At 33.7% G+C, this 19,156-nt stretch overlaps 2 protein-coding genes across 4 annotated transcripts; one reads left to right on the forward strand and one right to left on the reverse strand.

Moving 5' to 3' along the window:
- Positions 1-815: 815 nt before the first annotated feature.
- On the forward strand, positions 816-6,149 carry LOC116129284 (mitochondrial outer membrane import complex protein METAXIN). The gene is made up of 6 exons (XM_031415026.1): positions 816-1,103; positions 2,066-2,400; positions 2,667-2,743; positions 2,879-2,939; positions 3,661-3,823; positions 5,509-6,149. The coding sequence occupies exons 1-6, from the start codon at positions 944-946 to the stop codon at positions 5,682-5,684; spliced, it is 972 nt and encodes a 323-aa protein (XP_031270886.1). The 5' UTR covers positions 816-943; the 3' UTR covers positions 5,685-6,149.
- A 5,658-nt stretch (positions 6,150-11,807) lies between these two features.
- LOC116129345 (nitrate regulatory gene2 protein-like) lies at positions 11,808-17,583 on the reverse strand. Of its 3 annotated transcripts, none has more exons than XM_031415086.1 (5): positions 17,512-17,583; positions 14,309-15,549; positions 13,814-14,025; positions 13,381-13,604; positions 11,808-12,752 (listed from the first exon to the last, which is right to left on the reverse strand). In XM_031415086.1, exons 2-5 carry the CDS (start codon positions 15,435-15,437, stop codon positions 12,020-12,022), a joined length of 2,298 nt encoding a protein of 765 aa, XP_031270946.1. In that variant the 5' UTR covers positions 15,438-15,549; positions 17,512-17,583; the 3' UTR covers positions 11,808-12,019. The 3 variants fall into 3 exon arrangements, with proteins under 3 accessions (XP_031270946.1, XP_031270948.1, XP_031270947.1); XM_031415088.1 differs by lacking the exon at positions 17,512-17,583 and adding an exon at positions 16,065-16,081; XM_031415087.1 differs by lacking the exon at positions 17,512-17,583 and adding an exon at positions 15,778-15,974.
- Positions 17,584-19,156: the final 1,573 nt, after the last annotated feature.

Consider the following 19,156-nt stretch of genomic DNA (forward strand, 5'->3'; position numbering starts at 1 on the left):
TTCTTCTTTAGTTAAAACATACATGACTTATTGCTCATTTAGATAATTGAGAAAAATATTAATATTCATTCGATTAGTGTAATGAAGTTGTCAAATCTGATCACTAAATTCTATAATGACTCTTTGATTCTCCTTATCCACTTTATTTGCAACTTGCGATTCATCAACATCGAGGATCCTAATTTGGTAATGATTAAAACAATTGGCAATAGTATGTAGCTTCACGTTAATTTGCTGCATAATTTTGTGATGATTAAAACAATTAGCAATAATTTATGACTTCACATCAATTTGACCATATAGCAACTGCATTTATAATTCCATCAGAGACACTTATCTTTGCTGATTTTAAGACAAAATCTTATATCTGTTTTAAAAGTAGACAATTGAAGCGCTAAATTGAAATCTTAATAGTATTAAAACATCAATTAAAATCCTAATTCTGTACTACTAAAACATGAATTATAAAGAATTTTTTATTACTACACTTTTATTAAGTTATAACATTCTCATAATAATAACGTTAATTAATTTTACTAAAAGCACTTGTAGTCCTATTTGGGCCAAACACGAACCCATTATTAATTTATTTTTTTTCTCTCTTTTTACAAGAAAACCCTTGTCTCCTCCTCCTCCTCGCTGCAAAACCCTACAAAAAACTCCAACCTTTGAATCAAAAAACTCCTCCTTTGGCTNATATATATATATATAATTTTTAAGAGAATAAATCAATGTTGTTTTAAAAAGCACTTCCCACAAAAGCGCTTGTAGTCCTATTTGGGCCAAACACGAACCCATTATTAATTTATTTTTTTCTTTCTTTTTACAAGAAAACCCTTGTCTCCACCTCCTCCTCACTGCAAAACCCTACAAAAAACTCAACCTTTAATCAAAAAACTCCTCCTTTGGCTTTTACTAACAACCAAAACCATAAAACCCTTCCATGGAACAAGCTCAAGGACCGGAAGAATTCACTCTGGTGACGAGAAAGCCATGTTTTGGTCTCCCCACAGCCTGCCCAACTTGCTTGCCTGTTTACATTTATCTCAAACTCGCTCACTTTCCCTTTCTCTTGGCTTTCAACTCTTCGTACCCTGACTCTGGTAAAAGTCTATTCTTTTTCATGTTTAAATTTTTTTTTTTTGGGGGTCAGATTTTCATTGTTTTCGCTTATTCGAGTAAATTTGATATCTGAGTAATGTTTAATTTTTTTCATTGAATTAGTTATGTGGTGTGAAATGTTGTTTATATGTATGTTTTGGGGTCACATTTATTGTTTTCGCTTCTTTGGGTGAATTTTATATCTGGGTAATGTTTAATTTTTTTTCATTGAATTAGTTTTTTGATGTGAAATGTTGTGTATATGTATGTTTTTGGGTCACATTTTCTTTGTTTTAAAGTATTTGGGTAAATTTGACATCTGGGCAATCTTGATATGTTTGTTTGTCTTAGAGATTTGCAGGTACTCAATGCCATTTTGTAATGTGGTTTATTAATTTTGTAGTTTGCCTAATTGCATGCCGACTTTTCTTGTCTCATAGGTATATGAAAGGAATTCTGTCAAATAGAGATTTTTTTTAAATAGGGTATGTAAGGATTGCTACTAGAAATAGTACTATACCCTTAATCGTGAAATACCAATTGCTTGTTGAACCGAAAGAAGTAAGAATAGAATAATAAAGAAAGTGCATCATCATACATATGTTTCATGTAGAAAGATGAATGGATGATAGTTAATAGGGGAGGTATCTGATAAATTTTGCAAAACTTTGAGGAGATTTATGATGATTTTTACGGTGGCCTGATGATGAATTTCAAAATTAGAGGGGTCTATTTGTATTTTACTAAAGTCCAATGTCAATGAGAAATTTTCTTCTGTCATAATTACGAGTTTAGTCATTACCATCCTTTGCCTTTCTCATTGATGGTTTCATTGTAACGACATTTATATGATTATGCCATTGTCTAATGGGTGTGATTTTGTTCGTTGTTCTTGCATTTTGCTTCAGATGTTTGAGGTTAATAAATGGTAACATCTTGATTTTGTGTTTGATTTACCTGTTAGATCAAATTCCTTACGTTGAGTCGGGGACTTATGTGGCTTATAATAATGAGAATGGTGGAGTTATTGGACGTTTAAAGGAAGATGGCATTGTTGATTTGGACAGTGAATTCCAGTCGATCCCAGATTGGATAACAACAAAAGCAATGATTAATTCATGGCTTGCAGATGCACTTACATATGAACTTTGGGTGGGAACCGAGGGAAGTTGTGCTCGCAAGATTTATTACTCTGATCTAGCGTGGCCGATTGGGAAGGTGTTATTCCTACTGCAAATACGAGCAGTAAAGCAGCAATTTGGGTTAACTAAAGACAATACCGAGCGAAGGGAAGAAGAGGTCCTACTTTTTCCTTTAAGCTTCTTACTATATTAAACTTTATATCTGTGTGCCCATATTACCTTCTATGTCTGTCTCTATCTTTCTCAAACACAATCAGACATGCAAATTAATATTCAATGGATTTTAATTTTGCTCTAATTCTCAAGAGCATGCACTAGAGGATATTATTTATTTATTTATTTTTTCCTTTTCCTTTGTTTTTTTAAAATAATTTTTCCTCTCTCTGTCTTTTCCGCTGTCCTTATATGGTTTATTCTGGTCAGATTTACAGGAGAGCGAACATTGCATATGGAGCTTTGTCTAGTAGATTAGGGGAGCATAACTTTCTGTTTGAGAACAGGTAACTTTTTTATTATTTTAGATTTTAGATACTTGTTTGAGAGCAAAACATCATGGGATTTCTGATCGATTTCTTAATTGAAACAACATTTAATCTGTAACATGCCAATTATGTGCTACCCATTATTTCTTGCAGCCCTTCAAGTGTGGATGCAGATCTTCTTGCTCATGTTCTTGTCACTCTTCAAGTATTACCAGTAAGTTGCCTTAAAGTCTATGCTATAATTGCTGTCTTGTCAAAGTTGATTTTGTATGTTGGGTTGAAGGCTAATTTCTTATAAACACAAATATGATAACAAATTCCATAGGGAGCACTAGTAAATCTTTCTTACACCATCTTAACTCCAGTTGATAATGTTTTTTTGCTTGATGTTTTAATTATTGTGATTGATTAACGGCTTGTGAGTAAGGGTTGGGGTAGGCTTAGGTTGCGTTTCTCTTTTCATATGGGACTGGAATATATCTCAATAAGATAATTATATCAACTGTAAGTGTATGCGGACTTGTTGTTTGTCCACTTTTTTTAAAATGTGTAGATGTCCACACCAAAAAATGGTCAGGCTTTTTTAATTTAAATTTTGACATGAGTTTATGGCCATTCATTTATTGCAATCCAACCATTATGTATGTAGATAAAAGAATAGAATAATGTTATACATCTCAAACTTCTAGTCCAAACTTTACATCCCTACTGATGTGACATTAATTAAGATATATAGATCTTTATCACATAATCAAGTACTCCACATGATTTGTGTGTGTGCATGTGTTATATATATAATGGTTGAGATTTATTCGATGATGTCAACATCTCTTTTTCGAAGTATTTTATCATGCCTTGATTACATCATGCTAATAAATTTTAATATTCTGTCTATTTTACTTTTAATCCTGTTCCCTACAATTCTAAATTATTAGGAAACCTCAGTTCTCCGGAGTAAACTGTTAAATCATGATAATCTTGTAAAATATGCTGAAAAACATAAGGCGGAGTTTATAGAGGATGGTCCATCATCTTCTGTCCCAAAGTTCCGCGCAGACCCTTCATCATCAACTCCCAGAAAAGGTCCCTCAAATTGGAGTAAGTATTCAAGCTACATGTGTTTCTTAATATTGTAATTGGTTTATGTTTGATTTCTAATAGGAACCCACCCTCACAACTCAAACAATTGGGTTGGGCCATGGGTCTTTCATGGGCTTGGGTAGAACTCTCTTTGGAAAACCGGTTTGTCAAGGGAGGGTGCTTAAGCCCTTATAAACCATATGCTCACTGTTTTTCCCTCTCAATGTGGGATTGTAACATTCCCCCACGCTTCAAGACCCAACGTCCACATTGTCCCACTCTAGACGGCTTCACTTTGGGTGGCCTACTCTCTAAGGTCTCCCCTTCCGAAACATCATTGACCCACTCTAGACGACTTCACTCTGGGTGGCCTACTCTCAGAGGTCGCCCCTTCTTTGGTAGCCCTTTTCCAGTTGCCCCTTTTGTAACATTGGCTTGGGTTGTGTTTGACTCTGATACCATTTGATAAGAATCCACTTCCAAATTAATAACTTTAATAAGAATTGAGCTGGGTAATGGTCCTTTTGTATGCTTGAGTAGAACTCTCCTTGAAAAATCAGCTTGCCAAGGGAGGGTGTCCAAGCCTTTATAACTCACATGCCCACTCTTTTCCCTCTCAATGTGGGATTCTAACAATTTTTTTGCCACAACTTAATCAGTTTTATATTTTGGTGGAATATTGCTATAATGGATTTTCAAAGTTGTGGCTGATGTTAAATTTATTTCTATTGATTTCTTTTACTGGATCTTGCCCAAAACCCAAGGATTTATAGATTTTGGGAGCTACTGGGGATTCATGTATTTACTTAATATAGTTTTGTTAGTGTCATTTGTGCTTCCAGCATATTATTTGCAAATAATTATTGACATTTAAATAGAACCTTTCACCAGCCTGTTAATTTTTTATTGTTAAGAGGGCCAGACTAGTTTAGTTGGTGCATTTTATTGTAAGCTTATACCAAGACTGCCGACTGCAGTTCATCTCCTCTCAACAATTCATGTCATCTGCAATATTTTCCCTCTCATACTCCTTAAAAGTCCCTGTTCTCTGTCATTTTGCCTTTGTACTGGTACATTTTATTTGAAATGCAGCCAGTTTCTTCCCCCAGTGCAGCTTAGAAAGAGAAAAAGGATAAAGTATTGTTGAAGTGTAACATTTAAGTCAACTATTAGCATTTAGATGGAAGGATTGTTGTTGGGGGCTTCTACTGATGCATTCGTCATGTCAGAAACAATATGGCCTATAATAGAATGGGTTTCTTTTTACCGAAAGGATGAGAGGTGATGGGTATTAGTATTGGATATTCCTCCTGGGTAAATCCAAAGATCTATTAAGGCAAGGATTGTGGCATTGATCTTACTCAGAATTGTAAATCTAGGGCTAAAAGAATTAGTGAACTTGGTTCTAGTGTTGCATCACTGTGAGAGAAGGGGTAAAACGTACACGTCATGAATGATTGAGATCTCTTTTTTTATTTTTTTATATCAAGGGGAAGGTTAGCCTTGCATTGTTCGTTTGGTCCTGCCTATGGGTTATTTTGCGAAGTTACAGAAATTTCATGCTTAAGAATAAAGATATGTTATTTGTTGTATAATTTTGTCTCTTTATCTGAAGCTCCAGTTCAGATAACTGGTTAAATTTTTTTGATAAGCTGTTTCATCAGATACAGTCTGATATTTAAATTTGACGTTCTCTTTATTAGAATCAAAGCCAAAGCCAAAGCCAAAGAGGGAAAAGACACAGGAGGAGAAAACTTTCAGAAAACGGGCCAAATACTTTTTGGCAGCACAGTTGTTTGCAGTTGTACTCTTTCTGTCTGTTATGGGTAGATATGATTCTTCGGACCTTGATGATGATGAAGACCTCGGTTTTGAGTGAAGTCATGACTTTATGAACTTTGGTTTTTCAATACCAACACTTTTTCCATGACTGCCAGTTGGCGCTGACTGCATGAAGAGGATGATGCTTCTTACTCCCCTTTCATTTTTGTAGTTTCATTTTGTAACTTTGGATAATAAACATTCATAAAACTCAAAGTTATGGTATGTGCAGTAGCTCAATTTATTTTTGGTGGCTCAGTGAAAATAAAAATAAAAAAGATGAAAGTCTTGTTGGATATTAATATCTGACTTTGATTTGCAAAGTTTACATTGAAATTTGAGTTGTATGGAAACAAAGAATCATCATATGAGTTTGAGAACTTCAGGGGTCCCTGTTTCTCCTTGTTAAATGATTGTCGTCGCGTTTTTTCATGTAGATCAGTCAAATATGTGTCAAGTAATAGAATGATATGATAGTTCATGTGAGAAGCTGTATAAAGACTATGGAAGGTATCAACTTCTTAGAACTTAATAAAAACATATGTTTATTATAGGGTAGTCATATTTTACTTTTTTTGTGATGGTGTTAATGAGCAATTATCCAGTTTGGTGTTTTTTCCCTTTTAAATTTTCAGTTGTATCATTTTTAGTCTTTTACAAGAGGAGAACCATTGTGAGAGGCAGTGTTTTAAAACCTGGTCCAACCTGGTTGGTTGAACCAGGACCTGGGGTTTTCATCGGGTTGGATTACCTGTTTCACTATTCACTAAAAACCTTAGAAATTAAAATAAAGGTCGAGATGTTGGGGTTTTTGAAGAGAAAGTGCTGATAAGTGCAATGGTGGCAACAGAGTTGATTTTTGGTGAGTGAATCGACCGGAAATCGAAAACAGGCTGCGACAATAGTCGGCTTTTGCCAGTGATTGGTGAGGCTAACAAGGTTGGGGTGAGATGGGTTTTGGTCAGAAGGCTGAGGGGAATATTTTTGTGGTGATGGGGAGGGTTGTCAACGTCGGTGTTGGTGAGATCTGGCTTGGAATGTTGACATCGGCATCGATATTAGGTAGATTTTCTAGGAAATGGGCTCAAGGGATGATTGGAATTACATTTGGTGTGTTGTCCTTGCCAACTAGTCGACCGTTAATTTATATTTGGGGTGTATTTGCTAACTTTCAAATTTACAGGGACTTAATGAATTATGAGGGGTTTATTTACTAAATTTTAAAATTTTTGTCACCTAGTTTGACCGGCTAGTCAAATCAGTTAAATAGGTCAACCCGAGACCTGACAACTTTGCCGAGTTTTACCTTCGATTGGTTATTAAAACATTAGTGAAAGGTGCCTATATGGTTGATAGTGTGAGTTTATATTGTTTTATACAAATGTCTTAAGAATAAAATGCTTGATCATAGTTTAAGTTCTTTTTTTTCTTTTTCTTTTTTAATGACCGAGAGTATTTAGGTCAGTTTTTGCGTACTTCAACTAATCTTTCAAGACCTTAGAATTATCGATTAAGTAAGAGCTTTAATGATTACCTCTATTAGCACCCGAGCAGATGAGCTACCAATATTAGATTTTTGATTAAACGCCTCATTTTTGCTCTACACCCTCGAGTATCAAGTATCGGGTATTTTCTTTGACCATAAGTGAAAGTTTTGAGCCTTGTAATGTTGTTTTCAAAAAAGAAAGTGTAAGTGTCATAATTTTACTAGAGCAAACGACATGTTCCCACCCAAGGTAAAGCGAAATGCCAAGTTCCCACCCCTAGTTTCATAAATCCCATATTCCCACCCTTAAACTAACGGAAAACTGGTTAATATAACGGTGAAAGGGTAGAATAGTCATTTCTAATTTTAGATCCAAACTGAAAATGAGCTGCCACCGGAACCACCCATATAGCCATCACCATCACCATCACCACCGCCACAAACCACCACAAATTATGTAGACTTCCAACCGAAATTAGTCGATCATCATACAAAAAAGAGAGAAGAAAAAATGGGGAGGAAAGAAAAGCACTAAGCAGCAATCACGATGGCTTGTAAAATAAAGAGACAGCATGTCTTTTCTATTTTTCCTTCAACCTCCTTGCTATCTCCCTCTAATGATTGATGAAAACAATTTTTTTGGGTGGTTTCTCTTCATCGTTTGTCTCTCCCACACTGACGATTCAAATTATTTCTTAATTTCGCCATGCCAGATGAACAACTTCAGAGATGTTCATCATATGCAGCGTTCAGAATCTAATCTCATTGTGCTATTATCGGCTACCAACTCAGCGGCCACTTCTCTAATTTCAACTTGGATTTCTCACTTGATCTAGTAGATATTGATCCAAACTTCCAATTTAGCAGCCCAAACTTCCCCTTTTAGCACTAATTCAAAAGCCCTAGCCTCTCTGTCACCCCCTTAACAAAAGCCCTAACATCCCGATGTCTGGTCGTTCACCGAATACCGTCCACTGCCCTTTTGGTTGTTGCGTGAGACTGTCACGATTGAGAGCCGATTGGAGTTTTTTGGGAAGGATTTTGATTGTATTTGGAGTCCTTTGCTGCTGTGGATTGATTGTACAAATTTCCCAGCCACCAATCCACCTGCCTTTGAAACACGCCCACAAATTGTTTGATTTTTTGCCCTAGCTAGAAAATCTCAGCCTAGACCAGGATTCTGAACCTCCACCACCTCCAGGTAGGGGTGGGATTATCCGGTTAACTGAACTGGATTATCAAAACCGAAAACCGGACCGATTTCGATTAAAAACCGAATGTAAACCGAACCGAATAGGTTACCGGTAAATCGGTTTTCAAATTAATCTTTAATCCTTAAAATTCTTTAACGTTTCATTTAAGTCTCTAAATTTAAATATTTATTATTTTATATATAATTTCATACTATGTTTCTCTTTTATTTTGGTATTATTGTTGTATTCTTTGTATGAAAAATACATTAAATAACTTATTTACAGATACTAAATCCAGAATATGAAATAAAAACATAAAGAATTCAATTACACATTACTCAATAGTCAATACTCATTAATAAACTCAAACACATAACATAAATTTAATTTGGCAATGTTAAACTAAACATATCATAAAATTACAAAGTAAAAAAATTTAACATAACATAAATCATCTTCATCCCACAATGTTGGTGTTAGTGGAGTCTCTTAATTCTGCACTCCCCGGATTAGTTAACGACACATAATAAAGATCATCATCTACAATTAACAACTATAAATATTAATAAATAAAAAAAAAACGATAATTAAAAATTCAAGACAATGACACATAAAAGCAAAGTGAGACAAACCCAGAAAGCAAAACAATTATAACCAAAAATTCAATACAATGACACATAAAAGCAAAGTGAGACAAACCCAGAAAGCAAAACAATTATAACCAAAAATTCAATACAATGACACATAAAAAGCAAAGAAAAACAATAATAACTTTTGTTCAAAGATATCAATAATGACCCTTTTGTTTGTTTTCCCATAAAGTAGATGATACTATAATAAAAAATTATTATAACTTTGAATAATCCTCTTGCTCGTTTTCCTAGAAAATGGAGGAAACTAAACAGATGCAAACCCAGAAAGCAAAACAAACAACGAAACATAAACATCACATGAAAAATTCAATATATTCAAAGGGGAGAAACGTGTCTGCATATTTTGATGACCCAGAAAGATTTAACAAAGACACAAATAAAGCACACTAAAACAAACTGAGAAAGCAAAACAAGATTAACAAAATAACAAACCCAAAAAGCAAAACAAGATTAGTAAAATAAGCAAAATAAGAAACCCACGAAAAAAGGGATCACGATGGGACAATGGCGTGACTGCCTGACTGGAAAGTGGAGTCTACTAGAGTGCTGAGTGCTGGTGAACGTGTGAACTGCAAAGAAATGAAGAATGAAGATGGAGTGGTGACTAGACAGTGGAGTGACTGATGAAGATTGAAGAGTGGAGTGTTGGAGTCAGCTCAGTAGCTCACGGTGTGGAAGACTGGAACTGGAACTCTGGAAGTGTGGAGATTTAAGATCTGGAGGCGGAGGAGAGTCTGAACTGTGTGTGAAGAGAAATAGAGAGGAGTGAAATTTTTTTTTTGCTTTTATAGTTAGGGTAAAACCGGTTTTCGGTTAACCGGTTTGAAATATTTTTCAAAACGAATCAGTTTTTCAGTTTTCTGAATTTTGTAAACCAAAAACCAAACCGGTTTGTAAAAAAACCTAATTTTCGGTTCGGTTTCGGATCGGGTACCGGTTTGATTCGATTCGGTTTTCGGATTATTTATCCCACCCCTATCTCCTAGCCAGGTGATACCAACCAAAATCAGCCCCTGACCTGGCGATCTCAGCCGAGATCTCTTGGCCAGTGGTGGTTGCGGTGGAGGCAGAGAGGCAGTGAAAAGAAATTTGAGATATGGGTTAAATTTTGAGATGTAGGGTTACTTTCTAATTTTCCTAATGTGGGGTTAAAAATAAGAGCAATGCTAGTTTTACAAAAACATGTACAAAGGGGGCATATAAAGACAATCATCACCCTTGATTTTCATAATTTTTTTTCTCTCTCTCTCTCTCTCTTTTTCCGTTTTTCTTTGTTTTTTTGTTCTTGCTGTTATCACTTTTGTAGCCTTCTTTGTATGGGTCTTTGTAAGGATAACATTTTTCTAAAAATAATTTATAAATCTATTTGTTAAGGGTGGTATAGTAATAACACCTTTTTTACATGTGTTAAGACTTAAAAATTGGTAACAATGTTAATTTAGGGTGGGAGTCTGAAATTTATAAAACCAGATATGGAAACTTGGCATTTCACTTTACCTTGGGTGGGAACATGTCGTTTGCTCATTTTACTATTATTAGTTCTTGTAACGAGACTATCATGTGTTAGAGAATATTATAAAATTTAATAGAATTTACTAACAACAAATAAATATTTAGCAATTAAAATAAAATAGTAGAGTAGTGGCTTTTATTTGCCCTCCTCGATCACATTATTTATTTAGGGAAGTGATTTTATCTCCCATCAAATTTATTAGTATTCCCCACTTTTAATTTTATTTTGATAAGTCTAACCTTTGTAAAACTACTTAGAAATGATATAATAATTTTTAAATACACTCATACTCTACTTTTTATTTTTGTTTTAATTTTTAACTTTTAATTATTACAAAAACCCTAGCTCAAATTTTTCTTAAATCATTGCAACTTTTTTTGTTTTATTTCAAATATTTATCTGTTTGATGAAAATCTATGAAGAAAGAAATCGCACAATAGGGTACATCTGAATCTAAAGAAGAAAAAATATGTTTCAAATTTAAAGTTGGGAAATGTGTATAAACAAAGAACTTAATTAAGTTTGAAATTGGGAACAAGTGGTGCAAGCCAAAAAAAAAAAAAAACAATTAAATCTAATTAAGCAAGGTTATTTTCAGTATTAAACATGGTTTAAAGAGATTTTTTTTTTTAAAATAAAAAATAAAAGAGCGATGCATTTAACAATGGGGGACATAGATTAATACTACACTGACAAACCTTTCTTATTAACTTATTCTCACAAATGCGACGTGTTAACTCGCAATTGGTCAGTTTGCAATGAGTCCCGCCTATTCAACAACAGGTCCTATTTGACTAAATATGAGATGTCACATCGCATTTGTGAGAGAAAATTATGAGAAATGTTTATCAACCTATCTTTATTCGGAGGACATATTAATCAATTTGATGAAGGCTAAAAATCACCTTTTACTTATTCTTGAGCAGCTTTTACTTAGGCCTTTTGGGCTTGACACTTATATCATAAATGGGCCTTTTGGGCTTGACACCTATATCATAAATGGGCCTTTTGTTTCGACATGTATGGCTTTATAATTGCCTCTCAATTTGGGCTCCTCAAGCCCTTTATTTATGGTCCAGTGATACATTTAAAAAGGTGTTCTTAAACATAGTTTGTTCAAGAAATTGTCATACAAAAGACTGGTAATTGCTTGCCCATGCCTGGATTGAGTGATGGCAAGAAACTTATCCTGAAAAACTTAAACTAGTATTAAGGATTTTACAGTCAACATTTGTGCAGTTTGATAAGTTAGTAAACCCGCAAAGGTTTTTACAGAAGCATCTGATTCTTGTTTATATAACGACTTTGTCAACTTAAGAATGAGATCGGAACAGCGTTAAGATCACCATTACCACATTCTCATTCATCTTGTTGAGCTTTAGATAGGCTGATTCCTTTAAAAATGGTCATCTTATTAGCCGAAAGGAGCAAAGCATCACGAGAATGGAGGCATCTAGAACTCTATGCTACCTTGTCATAACAAGTTATAGTTGTAATTATATCGACATTGACACCCTTTAGTTAAACTACCTAACAAAATATCAAAAACTATGTTGTCTCCTGACCTGAACCTTGCGGCCGCTTGGTGTTATCCCATTGATCAACAAGTTCTGTGTATCCATTTGCAGAACCGACAGCAAACTCAGTCAGTGAGGTCATTGCAACTGACATTCCTGCACAAAGTACCTTTATGGCGACTTCTGCGAGTTTCTCTGTAGTCATAACATCTTCTACTTGTCCGAACTCCACCACTTCCATATTCCCACCAGATTCATCTGATAACCCAGATCCAAATCTCTTTGACCCGACTGGAACCCGATGAGAATCATTTCTTAGCTGTTGTGCATAGAGAGACCCCATCCCAGCTGCGAAAAAGTCTAATCCATCAAGAACTGGCATCTCTCGAATAGCATCGAGAAACCTTGACCATTGGACGCAAAGTCCAAATATTGGGAGAGTTCCACTGGAGCGTCGAGGAGAAAATGGTAATTTTGACATATCAGCGTCACACCTCACGCAACGCAGGAGCCAGCCAGATATCGCATGCACATAAGATCGCTGAGAAGTGATCCATGACTCAAAACAGGCTCGCCAATTCTTCAGCTCTGTTTCAAGATTGACAGCTGATCTGGCCAGCTGGTGAGGATCAGTAACTGGCATGGATGAGTGCCTCTTTGCATGAAGTTTTGACGGGGTACCTGCTAGCAAGAGCTTGGCTTCGTCTAAGGTTCGCTTTTGTGATTGATGACACTCTGCCATTACTTTCCACATCTTTGCTAACCTGTAATTTGTATAAGAATTAGTTCTGAACATAGCATGAAAATGTCAATGAGAAGGTATCATAAAATATTTCTTCATCAAAAAATTAACTCTTCTTGATAATAAAGCATAATTCTGCAGCACCAAATTCGTCTACTGGGAACAGGAAACCATGTAATAAAAATGAGAAGGCAGCAAGAGTTTAAAGTTTATCTATAACTGAAAGTTCATTTGCAACTTGAATATGTTGGATTCACCCTGTATATATACGAGCATACAGATAAGGTTGAGCACAAATACAGGGATGGAGATAAATCCCAAACTCAGAACCATTTAAATTGAAATTAATGATCGAGATAAATAGTAATGTTTTTGTTTGCCGACACTATTTTTGAAGCATTAGGCTGATAGAAATGAGTTCAGCTAGAATAAAATGAATGTTTAGGAAAATGAAAACATTTCAACATTCTAAAGAGAGTAATTGATTAAAAATTTGAGTATTGATGAATGAAGATGTAACCGGTTTTTAACAAGTGATTGGGAATGTTATCATTTGTAAAAGAAAGTGTCCATTGAAAATCTTACATCATGATGGTGTCTTTGATTAATTTTGCAGTGCCAATATAATATCAGGAAATAGTGTCACATACCCTTGTACCAGTTCTACAAGTTGAGGCTGCAATTCTTCATCCCTTAAGGTCTCAATCCTCTTCGAAATAGCTTCAACTGAGTGTATTGAAACCGTTATCTGGGTATGCAAATCTCTAATTGTTGCCCTTGTTTTGTCCACAGCAGAGGGGTCCTCTCCTTTCACATCCTGATTTCTAAGTTGCTGAAGTTTCTTCTCATATGCAATCCGAACCTTTTCTCCAGACTGTTTAAGATGGTAACAGATTGGTCAGTTTACTTTTTGAACATAGTTTTATAATAATTAAAGTATGTGTTCCTTGCATGAATAGCTGGAGACAAATAATTCTAATTACCAATCTTAACGATTTTGTTAATAGTAGATTTTATTTGTTTTTTTCTCATAAAATTAATCTCGGGTATTATTTAACTCTAGATTGAAGTAAAAAGTAATACCCTGACTTCCTCATAGAGTTTCTTTTCCCAAGCATACAATCTGTCCAATGTTGATTGATGGCTACCAGAAAACATACAGGAGTCCTCGGACATATCGCTACTGCTTTCATAACCTTCATCTTTTGAACTGGAAGAACTGATAAAAAATCTTGCTGAGGATGAGCGAGATGAAGCTGACCGTATCAAAGCTACGGGATTCAACATTTTCATGGCTGCAAAAACAAAACATTTCAAATTGATACCTGTAACTTCAAAATGTTACGAATGAATACCAAAGCAATCGACAATAGCGGCTACATATATATTGTGAGAGGATTTTATTCATTACACATGCGTTTGTTTAACAAAACACTAGATATGTAATATGTTGAAGCAATTTGCACTGATTTTGTTTGCAGCAGTAGAACTCTTCATTATAAATTTAAAGCACAGGAAAAGAATATGAACAAAATAAAGGCAGAGTAAAATGCAAGTAAAAGATAAAAATTCAAAAACCTGTGAGTTCATTTGATTTTGTCGTGTACTGGGCTCTGCTAGCCTCTAGCAATGTCGAGACTTCATTTGCTGCATTGCAAACAACTGTGAATTGATCTTCAAGGTCCTTGATTACTTCTGACATGCTTGTTGGCCTTCGGTTTACATAAACAGTAAAACCTGGTGTCTCTTCCTTAGATTGTCGATCACCAACTGCCATTTCTTGTTTACTAACTTCAACTTTCCCAGCCATTTGAGCCCGTGATATATCTATGTTTGTTCTACCATGGGATTGTAACCCTTCCACTTCATGCTCTGCATCAGTTTCGCTATCTGTTTCCCCTTCCTCATCCTCATCCTCCTCATCGACATCTTCTACAAGAACTTCTTCTCTTGAGCAATGTGTATGAGTTTTAGCTCTTTCTTCTCTTACACGTGCATTACTCTCACATTCTTCTTGCTCAGTTTCATCTTCTTCCAAATCCGGAATCCCTTCTTCTTCTCGAACCTGCCTTAGTCCTCTGATCTCATCTTCAATGGTTGTTTGATTGAGACTGCTTCGGTTGGGGTAGCCATAGTTGTCCAAGGATGAAAATGGGTTCCAAAAGAAATCCCATTGTGAATTTTGAGGCGACGGAGGAGGGATATTGGGTCTATTGTTGGGTGAATAAGAGAAGAATGAAGAACTCAGCGGTGATTGTTGCATTCCAAAAAATCCATCATACCCGTACTGGCGCATTGGAGAGTAAGCTTCGACTCGGACTGTTTCTGGTGATGGAGGCCTCTCTTCAACTGAAACTGCTGGATTCCCACCTGACCTTAAGTAATTCACCTTCAAAGTTGAGTTGGAGCGCGACTCAATTTGCGCTGGTGAGATGGATTTTGGTGAAATTGAGATGAAACCATTACTTATTTTCTTCACTGGTGTATATGGAGGAGTTATAAATGAATCTAGCATGAACTCCCGCGGTTCATCTCCCTCCACATATTCGCGAAGAGCAGCAGACACTCTTTTCAAGGATTGGATATAAGCTAGGTGTCCGGAGGCGAATCTGGTTCTTTGCTCTAATGCCTGTTTGATGAATCGCTTTCTATCTTTACAAAGCTGAACTGCCTCTTCATCGTCTAGCTTCGATGTCGAACATCCCATTTCTCGCTTTTCCTTTCCCTTAACTCTATGAATGTTTCAGCCTCGAATCAAAATGGAAATCACAATCGTATTCTTTTGTATTTCTCACTAGAATCATAAGTAGTTTTCGAGGCTGCTCAACCAAGAAACAGAAAGTTCAGTATCCTGAATCATTATCAAAACATTGTCAAGCATGCAGAGAAACAAGAACACAAAGCAAACAAGAAAGAAACAGATAGATATACAACAGGCATTCAAATTCCAAGATAAATTTATATACAAGAAATTCATTTTAACAAAGCTGTGGTGCTTTTCTTAAATTTCAAGTCACGGACAAGGTTGAGAACATTTTCAAACTTACATAACACAAGGAAATCAAGATTCTTTTCAGCTTTCTCTTCAAATTTTTTCTAATACTAAACAAATCAACCCTTTAAACCCTCACTAAGGAACAACAATGACAAAAATTTTCTAATACTAAGAAAGACAAATTTGTGACAAAATGCTTTGCAGTGAAATTGTGGTGAAATATTAGTAACAATATTACAGTTTAATCTAAAAAAAATAAAAATAATAAAAAGTTTAGATGGTACAACGACACAAATGATTAGAGGTGAACATTTTGCAGACTTATTTAAAACAACTTACAGATAAAGCCAGCATAAATTCTGTAAAAGAGCAATTATAAATATTGAAATATTGCTAAGAAGAGTAAACAATAAGAGTTAATGGTAACATACTGAAAAAGAAAATGCGGTCAAATAACAAAAAGATTATTTTTAGTTACAAGGTAATAATCAAAAGAAGATAAAGCTTTAAAGCAGAAAAAAGAAGCAGACCAAAAATGCAGAGAGTTCATATGGTGAAATCTGCAAATATTATATAAACTATAAGTAGAAAAAGAGTGAAAATAAATCAATAAAGATGAAAATAAATGTTAACTCTTTCACGTTGACTGAACCAAACCATAAAACCATAAATATGAGATTAGAACATAAAAAAAAAAATTAAAGCATTAAATACCTTCCAAAATGAAATCCTGAGATGCAAATTTAAGAGAATATAACTATTAAACCTGGTAGACTAGGAAACCAAAAAAAAAAAAAAAAAAAATACATGAATAATACCGTAAAAAAATGAGGATTGACAGTCAAAATGTAACATAAAAATGGAAACCATTTCAGAGTATTCATAAGATAGATTGACTAACTAAAAATTCAAGGAAAAAAAAAAAAAAAATCAGTTGTGCAAGGAATAACTCATTGAAATGAAAAGAAAACCATTTCAGAATGTGAACAAGAAATATTCTTTGACAAAATAAAGTGGGATGACACAATCTCTAAAAGCTAAAACTAAATTAAAAAAGAAGACAATAATTCAGTAGAGAGCATTAAAAAAAAAAAAAAAAAAAAAAAAAAAAAAACAACCCTTCAATTGATTATAGGTACAAACTAAATAAAGATATAACTTTAATGAATATCAAAGCTTAAAAAATAAACTCATATTAAAAAAAAAAAAAAAAAAAAAAAAAAAAAGTAAACCATTACAGATTGTGAACATGAAATATTGTTCTACAGAATAAAGTAGAATACACAACTTTCTAAAAGTTAAAACCAAATTTAAAAAAAAAAATGTGTGTGAATAACCCTGTCACAATAAGGAAAAACGAAACTTTAATATATTTAGTGTGAAACAAAATTATAAAGATAAAAACTTGCTATAATACAAAACTTGAGTCCAAGTTCAGGAATTCTCTCTGCTTTTCAAAGAAAAAGAGAAACCATTCTCTGAAACTACAAAAAAAATTAAAAATAACAAGAACAAGCTTTACATGCTAATGAAATGAGATATACAGTAATGAGAAACAAAGATCTAAACTGACATAAAAATCAAAACTTGAGCCCCATTTAAGGAATTCTCTGTACTTTAACGAAATGGAGAACCCATTTTCAAAATGTAGAAAAAATGACAAAACAAGCTTCACAAGACATGAAAAAATCAGCTGAAAGTTGAAACAAAACATTTCTTTCATGGGGTTAAACATTATTCAAAAGCAATGAGAGAGAGAATGAACTGGAGAGAAGAAGGAGGATACCTGGTGGTGAGAATGGTGAAAGCTTGGAAGAAATGGAGGTTGATGAGAGAGAGGAGAGAGGAGAGGAAGAGAGAGGAGAGAGACGTTGAGAAAGCAACGGTCAAAACTCAGGAAGAGAGAGTAGGAGAGAGAGAAAAACAAGAAAACAGAAAACAAAAAAATAAAGTTTGAGGTTGGAAACTAACAAAGTTAGAAGAAAGAGAGAGAGGACAAGGAATATGACAGCTTCAAGTTGTTCCTTCATGTTTATATGATTTCATATGTCCATTATTATGATATGTTTGTCCTTATATGATACTTTACACTTAATTTTATTTTTTGAGTTTATCCAACTTTGTCTTTAAAAGTATTGTAACTAACAACATTCCCCCTCAGATAAAATAACTTGACTCCTGTAGTCACTGTCATGTTAGGGCTTTTCTCATCTAACATATTTTTTTTTTATCTAATCCGTTAAATTAGAGGATAAATTATTATTTAAGGATGCTTCATGGGAAAATAATAAACTCATTTTTTGTTGAAACATTCTTTAGACCCCTAAATAATTTTTTTATTTCTCAGACATCACATTTTTTTTTTTTTTTTTAATATAGAGAAAGGATTACTAGCCCTACCCCTTATTGACTATTGGAGGCGATTTGATACTTTTATAAGTTTTAATTATATGATTTAAAATGCTTTGTAAAAATATTGGGGGTAAAATAAATGATCCTATAAGGATCTATATAATATAATAACCCTATTAAAAAAAAAAAAACAAATTCCATATCATCATTATTATGGTTCAACATAGTGAGTTGGTGAGATTAATAAATGTAATTTTTTACTTTAATTAACTCAATTTATAAATGAAAGTTTCTTTATGTCAATTTACTTTCCTGTTTAGTGGATATTCACTTTAATAGAATATTTATTTCATATTATTTTATATATCTTCAATAAATCTTGTCTAGATTCATTAATAGGTTTATTTAAACTTGATAATGAAATTGTATTGTAATTTTTTAATACAAAATCACTTTTTAAACTAGAAATTGATATAATTGGAGTTTTGCATTGATAAAGCAAATCTTAAATTTGTTATTAGAATTTGATGGTTGAGTTCAAAATTTTATGTATGAGTTGAGATATTGTGTTACATTTTTTTTTATTAATTATTACTTAAAATTTAGCCCTTCATTATATTAATCCAATGGTATAAAGAGCTGATGAGTTGTCAACATTAAATATAACTTTTTGACTTTAAATTTGAACCAATGGATTATAAGAAAATATGTTAAAAAAATCTCATACCTATAGTATATAAACAAGTCTAAGGCTCACCAAAAGAGAATATGAAGTAGGTTTTACAAAAATTGGAGTTTTTATAAAATAAATTTAAATTTTGGGTTTTTATAAAATTTTGTGAAAATAGATTTTGTTATAAAAATTTGAATTTTATTAAGAAAAAAAAAAAAAAAAAAAGCTAATGGTTATTTGGTTAGATATATAAAATAGCAAATAATGTTAACTTATCAAATAATTTTAATATACAGGGAAATATGCAAAACAATTAAAATAACATGGGGATAATTTTTATTTTCAAAAATTTAGAGAAGTTAAAAAAATTTATAAAAAATACAAATTCTGATATTCTCCTCTCGTA

The sequence above is a fragment of the Pistacia vera genome, unplaced genomic scaffold, assembly GCF_008641045.1.
Source record: "Pistacia vera cultivar Batoury unplaced genomic scaffold, PisVer_v2 Contig210, whole genome shotgun sequence".
NCBI lineage: Eukaryota > Viridiplantae > Streptophyta > Magnoliopsida > Sapindales > Anacardiaceae > Pistacia > Pistacia vera.

Coding starts and splice junctions, on each gene's coding strand:
- LOC116129345 (XM_031415086.1), bottom strand. CDS start 15,437: ATGGGATGTTCGACATCGAAGCTAGACGATGAAGAGGCAGTTCAGCTT. Junction 14,026..14,308: donor AAAATCAAATGAACTCACAG/GTTTTTGAATTT, acceptor TTGTTTTTGCAG/CCATGAAAATGTTGAATCCC. Junction 12,753..13,380: donor CTTGTAGAACTGGTACAAGG/GTATGTGACACT, acceptor TACAAATTACAG/GTTAGCAAAGATGTGGAAAG.
- LOC116129284 (XM_031415026.1), top strand. CDS start 944: ATGGAACAAGCTCAAGGACCGGAAGAATTCACTCTGGTGACGAGAAAG. Junction 1,104..2,065: donor CTCTTCGTACCCTGACTCTG/GTAAAAGTCTAT, acceptor TTTACCTGTTAG/ATCAAATTCCTTACGTTGAG. Junction 2,401..2,666: donor CCGAGCGAAGGGAAGAAGAG/GTCCTACTTTTT, acceptor TATTCTGGTCAG/ATTTACAGGAGAGCGAACAT.